Source organism: Leptonotus elevatus, chromosome 11, assembly GCF_054856555.1.
Source record: "Leptonotus elevatus isolate MCC_2025b chromosome 11, RoL_Lele_1.0, whole genome shotgun sequence".
Taxonomy (NCBI): Eukaryota; Metazoa; Chordata; class Actinopteri; order Syngnathiformes; family Syngnathidae; genus Leptonotus; species Leptonotus elevatus.
The window spans coordinates 24,470,237-24,480,045 of record NC_141249.1 but is presented as its reverse complement, the minus strand read 5'-3'; the positions used below and the strand labels follow the sequence as shown (position 1 = coordinate 24,480,045).

At 47.2% G+C, this 9,809-nt stretch overlaps 1 protein-coding gene across 5 annotated transcripts in view; it reads right to left on the bottom strand.

The window, feature by feature from the left end:
- Positions 1 to 3,105: 3,105 nt before the first annotated feature.
- nfia (nuclear factor I/A) overlaps positions 3,106 to 9,809 on the bottom strand; it is a 41,584-nt gene continuing 34,880 nt past the window's right edge. For all 5 annotated transcript variants that reach the window (XM_086089422.1, XM_086089424.1, XM_086089425.1 and 2 more), the window contains one exon: positions 3,106 to 8,193. In XM_086089422.1, the coding sequence (XP_085945548.1) occupies positions 8,179 to 8,193 (15 nt within the window). In that variant the 3' untranslated portion in view covers positions 3,106 to 8,178. The remainder of the gene's footprint in view (positions 8,194 to 9,809) is intronic.

Below are 9,809 nucleotides of genomic sequence, written 5' to 3'. Positions count from 1 at the left end.
GTCCCGCATGAGAAATTTCTCGTTTCCGACCCTGTGCCGTCGCTTTACACTTTATTGTCATTGACTTTACGCATATTCATTATTTTTCATGCATTTTCATCAAACAAATTGTTGAATTCATCAAATTGAATTATAAGGAAAAAAATTGGTAACAAATAAATGTCACTTCTACCTTTAACATGACTTGTGTTTATTTGGTCAAAAATAACTAAATATGCATATTAATCATTTAAATATTTAACTGACCATAATTTTTTTTTTTACGTTTATTGATTTATTGTAAATAGAATCTATCCATCCATTTTCCAACCCACTTATGGAACATTTCATTTTTAATATCTTTGTGGTTATTTGATGAAATGTTTATTCAATCTATTAAATCAATATTTAGAATGTGAGAGCTGTTTAAGTTGATATTTTAACTATTAAAATTGACTTTGGCAAAAGCCTATACACATTTTACGATGCATTTTTGAAAATTAATTTATTCCATGAAATCATTGGCTAATTTATTTTTGTCAATAAAATACATTTTAAAATATAATAAAAGTTCACTTTGGGTCAGCGTGTGTGAATTATTCACGTTCGTCTACGCTGGCGAAACTTGACACGTTGACTTGAGACGTTGACTTGACACGTTGACTTGAGACGTTGACTTGACACGTTGACTTGAGACGTTGTCCGCCTCCAGACAGCCGACCCGAGTGGAGTGTGTGCGTGTCAACGACGCTGACAATTTCATCAGTGCACGACTTCAACAAAAATGTGTGTGTGCGTGCGTGCAAGAAGAAGAAGAAGAAGAAGAAGTGTAGGCATATTTGGTGTTAGCATCTTTATTGTGTTGTCTTTGTGTTGCATAGAGACGCTTCCTGCGGGGACAGGAAGTCACTGAGGGACAACATGAACGGACGGAAGTAGCGACAGTGCACGCGAGTGGCCAGCGGGAGGCGCCACCACTGCCGTAAAGGAGTCGTTGAGGCACAAGTTTGAGTCCAAGAAGAAGAAGAAGAAGAAGAAGAAGAAGAAGCGCGCATGCAATCCGTCCCTGATTTGTCGTCAGTCAGGTGGACGTTTCCAAGCCGCTTCGTTCCCAAACGCCCCTTTGGAGTCATTTGGGAGTCGGAAATGACGAAGGATTCATCGTGACGGCACAAAGTTGATTCTTCACATCACTGCGAGCCAAACGACGTTGCGTACACTTGACAAAAGACTTCAATCATCACATTCAAAATGGATTGCGCATTCCAGTGGAATCGAGTTTTAGACTTTCGAAAGAATTTTCTGAAAGCTGACTACGAGCTTGATTGTAATATTTTCCAATTGAGCCGAGTCAGAAAGTCGTCAATTGTATTGATGGATTCTTTGGCGCGCCACTAGAGGGAGCCTGCGTTCCGCCATTGGTGCTCGTAAACTTAAAGGACCATTTTTATGTGACTTATATTTTTTGATTGAAGTCGATCTTTCAAACTGTGCATCGCGTTCCATAACGATAAGCAAAATACTTTTCTCGTCTTTGCGTGTTGATGACGATGACGTTTTTTTTTGGGGGGGGGGGTTGCATTTCCTATTTGGACTCAAACGTTAGACAATCACTCGAGTTGAGACTGGCGAGGGATTCTCAACACAGCCGCCATGATGATGATGATGATGATGATGATGATGATGATGTCAATCAAGTAATCAAGTATTAGCGCTGCTCAAGATGGCAACAAGGGGATTATAAAACCAAAGCCTCCCAGCATGCTTTGGGGCTTTTGGTGGTGGTGGTGGTGGCTTCATGTGTTTATGTGGAGTTTGGGGGGGAGGGGGGGGGGGGATGGGGGGCGTGATTATTTGGCACCCTTTGTCAAACTTTGAGTCCAAACTTTGTGGCCTTAAAAAAAGCGATGTTGCAAAGATGCTCGACCAATCAAAGCAACATCGACGTGAGAGGAGCCATGAGGGGGGGGGGGTTTGCGTACACCCCCATCGACCCCATCTGGACTGGGGAGGTTGCATCGTTTGAAGTTTTGCTGTGGCAACGCATATAGACCTGGATGTGCGTGTGCGTGTGTGTGTCCAGGGTAACGCTGAGCTCAGCACAAACACAACATTGATCTCTCCTGCAGGACAGCAGCAAAAGGGGGGTGGGGGGCGAGGGGGCGAGGGGTGGGGGGTGGGGGTGGGGGTGTATCTGGTCGATGGACACTGCAACACTGCAAGTGGGTTGGGGGCGGCAGGGGCGATTTATGGAGCTTCTCGCATAAAAACAGCACCTGGATGCATCTGGAGGCGGAGCTTACACGTCAATACAAAGGAGAACAAAACGCCATTGTGATCGGCGGCCAGCGTGTCGCGTCTGGTGGCGGCCTAAAAATCGGCGCCAGCTTGCGGCGTTCCCCAATTGGCGGTCGGGATGTTTTTCTTTTCTTGTGATGGCTTCGCTACGTTAGCCTTTAGCACTCGTCCTTTCCATTGCATCAATGTTGCTTCTTAGCGAAATCAAACTTTTGTACATATTCAGAGTCGGTCATGGAGAATCGGAGAATTTTCGACTATTGATTGACGACTGAAAACGACGTCGTTTAGCAGATTTTTCTTGTCTTTTTTGGTGTCCAGCATGATTGGCCCCTCCCCGACTTGAGCGCGATCGTGACGTGCCGTTAGCTAACCCTAACCCTCACCCTCAAATGGAAACTTCTCTTCGGACAGCTTTAGAGCGCCTCGTTGTCGCCAGGGATGGGCTTGAAGCGGACAAACGCGTAGTTTTGTGCTGACAGAAGAGAAATGCCAAGAATTGTTTTTTCCACATGATTTTTAACTACTCGAGTACTCGTGTGTTGCGATGTGTTGTCACGGCAACAGCGAGCACGCGGTTGTCATGGTGATGAGAAGCTTTGCGATCTTGGCGCCGTCCAATCAGGAGGTTTGGTCTGGCCGCCGCCGGGACGAGGCCTCCCGATTGGACGGAGGGATTACGGGGCCGCGATCGGCCGCTTGGCTTCCAGGCGGGGACGCCGATCACGTCACGTCGCCATTTGGGAAGAGACAAACGCCGTGTCGGTCCAAAAGAAAGATGGGGGGGAAAAAAGAATGAAATGAATGAAGAAAAAAAAGCATCAAATGTTGCATAATCAAGCCTTTTATTTGCGTGGAATGATGAAGAAAAAGAGAAGACGTCCAAACGTCATCCGGAACACAACAACACAAAGAGGAAGTGCTGCGCTGGAAAAGGAAAAAGCGGGCGGGGCAGCGCGATGAGCGTGCGTGCACAAACGTCCTCGCTGGCGCCGCAGCGCAACAACTACACGACAGCAACAACAGCCAGTCGAGCCGCGCCGAATCCAACGGCCATGAAAAATCGTTTCTTTTCTTTTGACGCTCATCAAGAGCTCACTTGGATTTCTTTCCATTTTTCCACTTTATTTGGCAACTGGATTTTTGTTTTCTTGTATTTGATTTCATTGTGTAATCTAATTTATCAACGAATGGAGAAAGATGACAGAAAAGTGCCGTTAGTTTCACGTCATTGCGATGACAAAATATGCTATCAGGATCTCGGATCTCGTGAGGGCCGTCAAATGTTGTCCATGTCGCACAACTCGAACAAAAACAACAACAACAACAACAACACGTGATAACACAAATGTCTCATTTTGTGTTTCGCTCACTGCCTCGACGCCGGGGAAGCTAACGTTGATGCTAATATCAAAGCGAACACTGCAAGCAAACATTAGAGGTCCATTTGGAAGCTAACTTCAGGAGCTAGCTTCAGAAGCTAACATTGGAAGCTACCGTGGGTCTTCCTTAGCTTGTACCTTACAGGTAACTTTGGATGCTCATTTCATAAACTAACATCATAAGCTAATGTTGAAATGGGAGCTAACGTCAGAAGCCAGCAGGTCTCGCTGAACTCTGACGTGAGAGGAACGCTTTGCAAGCTAAGCTTTGACGTTAACAAAGAATGCTAACGGTTAAACGCTAACTTCACACGCTTAACATTGAAAGCTAATGTTAGACGTAACATCGGAGTGAACGTTAAAGGTGACATTAAAAGCCAACCAACATCAAAGTTAACATTGGACGTTAACTTCAGAAGGCGAAACTGGAAGCTAACATGGGAGGTAACGTCGCACGCTCACAATCCAAGCTACCTTTCAAGGCTAACTTCAGAAGTGAACCCTGAAAGCTCATGTTTGGAAGCTAACATTAGAGGTAACGTAGGAAGCTCATTTCCAAAGCCAACTAAAGAAACGAACGGTGTTGGTCTTGGAAGGGTAGAGGTCATGTTAGAACTTCAGAAGCTAACATCGGAAGCTAACGTAGTGGCGCGCAATGCACGTGAGCAGGAAGCGGCCGCTCAGAAACGATCACGTAACACCAGAGAGGAAGCGGGAAACAAAACAGGAAGTGTAAACATCTTTTTAGGAGGCGCGGTCAAAGCGGTGAACGGGTGGCGACGAAGTGTGACTGCTTAAGGCCCGTTTGTGACCGCGTCATGAAAACGGCAAGCGGCGCGGCGCGGCCCCGCGCGGCGACAGCCCAGCTTGGCGAGACCATCGTCACAACGGGACTTGCGCGGGGTTCTTCTTTTTGTTTTTAGGGACCGACCCCTAGCAGGCGGTGCCGGTCGCGTGCTAACTTTGGTTGACAGGAAGTGCAAGTTTTTGCATAATTAACTCTCAGGAATTTGCTGCATCATCTTCACGGCAGGGTGACCATATTCCCGTTTCCAAAGAAAGAGGACACGTTCCCCAGCCAGCCTTTGTAGTAGCAGTCCAAGTTACGCACGTCACCTCCTATTAGTCACGCATGCCAACCGGACATTTTCATGAATTTATGAAATCCCCGGTCGCCCGAACAGGACGTAAGAAAATGCTCTGTCCTCCCAAAAGAGGACACTTTTTTGGAAGACAACGATTCTGCGTCGTGTTGTTATGAATCCCACTGCGGTTCGAGGCAGGCAATACGATTGCGTGAATATTATTGTCTGCTGCATTCGGGTGCGCCACGCCCAACCGCTTCCAGAAAAAAAAAGTCTAACTAACCCTACCCCGAACCCTGACCCTCTAACCATGACGCGTTCGCACCCGACACGATCTGGCCGAACGCACCGACATTTCTTTTTTTCACTGATCGACTCAAGTTGGGAAATTTCAATTGGAGCTCCAAATTGGCGTCGGCACGCAGCGTCGAGAACCGACTGCTTCACAATCGGTGTTTTTTTTTGGGGCCATGCAGAACTTTTGAAAAAAAAGAAGAAAAAAAAGCCGGCCTGCAGAATGGTGAGCGTCGAATTATGTTACTTCTTTACAGCCAAATGGTGTTGGGACGTGCCAGGGGAAGCCCCTCCCCTTTTCCTCTTATGAAGGAAATTCATGGTTTTGCATCTGGTGTGAACGCAGCGCAACCTGAACCCAGCTGGAACAGAGTTGATTGCTTTAATTTTCAATTTTCTCCAAAGGTGGCCCGCCTTTCCCACGATGCCACTAATATCGTAGCGGGGGGGGAGGGGGCGTGTCCTGCCTAGAATGCCAGTGGGATCCACAAGAACTGCGTCACTCCAAAGACACCAAGATGGCGGCGACAAACTCAGTGAAATAAGCAGCGCGTCCATTTTTGCTTCTTCTTGTTTTTTTTTTCATTCAATCTTTTCAATTCCATCCAATGACTGATTGTCATCAACATCGTTTGCCTTTCAGTAAACGTTTGTTCACATTTTTAGGACAATTGGATCCATTAGCTGCACTCAATTCCCACTTTGAGGCACTAAACTGTTTGATTGCTTGTTTGTCGGGTCGTCTTTAGCGGCCACGTTAGCCGTTAGCTTATCCGCCAAATCCGATGCGATGCGCGGCAGCACTCGCTCGCTAAGGGGACGACGTCAACTCTTGGAGCTGCTCGAGCGGACCGCTAGCCAAGTTGCTAATTTGACCAAAGTTCAAGTGGGACGTCATCCAGTTAGCCAGCTAGCGCTGTTCCGTATTCTTCCAATTAGCAGAGAAGAAAATTGGATCCCTTTACTCACTCGGAATATTTCTAAGCACCCAGGACACAATTCCCAAGTCCACTCCCGTTCTCACAAGGATGAGGACATTCCGAAACAACGAGTGCATAGTTCCTTAAAAGGAAGCTCACGGGTGTAAACAAGTTTTCATAGTTAGCAGGTCAAAAGGACTTCGTCTCTGCTCCGCGTTCACATGAGGTCAGTCGATCAAATATGCCGCCGCCAAAACCTGCGACCGGAGGCACAAAATTGTCAAGCCGCCGCAATGACCACCGTTTTTAGCGACCACGCTCGTTGCGGCGTATCAGCTAGCTCGCTAAGTAGTAGCCATTAGCTCATATGCTAACTGAAATGATAGAGAACGCCGCTAGCTGGCTAACCGGATTAACTCTCGGAGGAGCTCACGCCAACCGTTAGCCACGTTGCTAATTTGGCCACAGTTGGCGAGCTGGCCAGGAGCGGGATGAGGAGGAGGAGCAGGAGGAGGAGGAGTTAACCAATGGCGAGAAATGACAAGGTGGCGCTTACATAGAAAAGGAAGTGGCCATGTCATGTGACTAACTACATCATCACTAACACTACGACATGCACGTCTTTCATATTGTATACTTATGTACGTACATATATGGTCATATCTACACGTCACCAGGCAGGCCACGCCCCCTGATGCTAAGTGCTTGTATTGGACCGCACCTCTTTGAGAGCGGCCAATCACGGAGGGCCACGCCCCTTCAAGATTTTCTGGCAAACAAACACCAAGAAGAAAATACAGTAAAAGTTGCCAAAGTGAAATCAAATATGTAAAAAAACAAAAAACATGTTTTGAAAACACCAAAATGAAATAAAATATGTCCAAATAAATATCTTTCTTAAAAGCGTCTTAAAAATACAGTCAGCCCTCGCTATAAACACCAAACATTGGCAAATGGCAAAACTAATTTGTTGCGTTCATAAACCATCAATATTGTTGTCAATCATCATCATCGTCATCATCGTCATCATCATCATCATCGCTTTGATTTCCTGATGACGCAAATGATCCAAAATCATTTCCATGTTGTATATTTTTTCAGGAAAAAAAAAGTGTACTGCAAAATACTTTCACAAAAGACGCCACATTATTTGTTTTTTGGGGAAAGAAAATGTTCTTGTCACATTTGTGATCAAGAAAAAAAGAAAAAAGTCGCATTTGTCTGCATTTCCAGGCAAAAAAGTTGGCATATTTTTGAAAGAACAAATCCAAGCGTGTTAGCGAATGTCTTGTTGCTCATTTCGCTCTTTGGGGTTGGCGGGAAATTGCGAACGGCGAGGGCTGACTGCAGTTGAAGTTCCAAAAGATGTTTTGAAAAATGAAAGATGTGCTCGTTAAGTTTAGCAAAACATTTTGTTCAAGTCCAAGCGAGCGCAAACTTTTAAAGGGATCGTCAACAAATAATCGCAATAATAATCATCATCGTCATCATCTCCCAATAGCAATAAGAATAAGAATAAAAATAAGAAGAGTAACAACGTCCCTTTTTGTCTTTGCACGTCCTGTTTTAGAGTCCAGGGGTGCCGGCGGACTTCCGAGGGCAAAAAAGAACAAATAAAAAAAGCAGCTTGGAGCTTCCAAACATTGCACTTCTTCCATATGAGCATCTTTCATATTCAATATTTCATATTGAATACAAGGAGGAAGAGGAGGAGGAAGAGGAGGAAGAGGCGAGGTCACGTGACAACCAGCAATGAGTCAACAGGCCCCGCCCACTCACAGCTCCTTCCAGGAAGTCGGCCCCCCAGTGGGCGGAGTCATGTGTGCATCAAGCGGCGGTGAGTCAACAAGCCCCGCCCACTCACAGCTCCTTCCAGAAAGTCGGCCCCCGCGGGGGCGGAGTCTATAGTGGGGCGTAAGGAGGGCTATTAGCTGGTGATAAGACCCCTCCCCTCAACGATGCTCCTCCCACATCGGGGAGAAGAGGAAGAGGAGGAGGAGGCGGCGCCACAGCAAAGGATGGGACTTGTCTTGTTTGGCCCCACCCCCGAAGACAGAAGGAAGCTCTCAAGGTGTTGGGGGGGGGGGGGGTGGCTGTGAGTCCCCTCGCCATGCTGATGCCGACAGTCAGGCGCTGGTGGGCGGAGTCAGGCGCGGAAGGGCGGGGTCACACACGGGTGGGCGGGTCCGGGGGCGGGACCGGGAGGAGCCTCTGGAATTCTTATCCCAGGTACCACTGAGAAAAAGAAAAAAAGAAGACATCGTCAGCAACTCGTCAACTTTTACACGCAACTTTCACTCGCTCGTCACAAACTCGCCATTTTCCTACTTTCATCATCCCCTTGCCACCTTCCACTTCTTCTCTACTAACTTTACATTCACCCTCCAAACTAGTCACTTTCTTATCACTTGCCAGTCCTCCTCTACTGACTCGCTCGTTAACTAGTCAACTACAATTCCCTCTCTCGTCACCAAGTTGTCATTTTCCGATGACTTTCTAGTCCTGTTGCGTAGTCGTCTTTCATGAGATGAGTTACTTTCTCATCCCTCCCTCCTCGCAGCTAGCAACTAGTCAGTCTCAATTCCTCTTCTAGTTAACAACTAGTCACCTACTAACTTCTTGCTTCCCAGTCACCTTACATTCCATTCACAAACTTTCCAGTGACTTGTCAACTTCTGGTCGTCACTTTGGGCTTGGTCCCTTTCTAGTTACTTTCTGGTTACCCTCCAGTCACCCACTGGTCACCAACTGGTCAACTTCTCGTCCCACATGAGTTGTTGCTAGTCACCCTCTTTCAAGTTGTGGTTATCCGTCCGGCACTCACGAGTCGCCAGCTGGCCAACCCGATGACTTTTCTACTCCATTTCAAGTCACCTTCCAGACTAGTCACCACACTTACTAGTTAGTACCTTGCTGTTGATGTGTGTGCGTGCGCGTGCGTGCGTGTTGCTCAAGAGGCATCCTGGCTGTCCCGGCAAGTTTGTCTTGATGATGTCTGGTTGCTCGGGGCGACCAGACGGCCCGGGACGTGACCGCCATCGCCAAGGCAACCGCATCACCGCCCCCACCCCACATTTCCTTTTTCTTTACATTCAGCACACGCACGCACGCACGCACGCACACACATCATTTAGAAAATGCATTCTGAAAAAAGGGGAAGTAAAAGTTTGTAATAAAGTGTGCGTGTGTTGTCTGTGGACTCGTAGTGATTGACTGCGTGTGTGTGCGTGTGCGTGCGTGTGCGTGCGTGACAGAGGAGAAGAAGAAGAGTGGAAGGTTAGTTTTTAATCAATACAACTTGCTGACGTTGGGACTTTTCCTCCTCGCTCTGCACTGCAGACTGTCCTGAAAACACACTCCCCATGAGTGCGTGCGCGGTTTGCGCGTGCGCGTGCGTGCACGTGCGCGCGTGCGCGTGTGTGCAGTCATGTTGGTGGTAGGGTGAAGTTGAGGATGACGATGCTAATAAGTCAAGATGACAACAAGGATGTCTTTGAGTCATTAAGAAAGCATGCTAATGCTAATGCTAAGTGTGTGTCTGTGCCCATGAGCAAACATGTCCAAAGGGATGTTGTGCTCTTCCTGTTCAACTCAAGATAATCGTGCTCTCGCCCTCGGCTGAGTCAGCATGTCTCACGCCGGCGCACGCGCACACACAATCACCTTCAGGATGTGCGCGTTGGACACACACACACACACACACACACACACACACACACGAGACATGTCTTTGGCATGATGTTCAATATGGCTGCTGCACTTTCAACACATAAAATAACTTTTAATTAGTATGTGTCCATTCATGTGTTGTTGGCCTGACAGGGTGCAACCCAAACCCCCCCCCCCCCCCC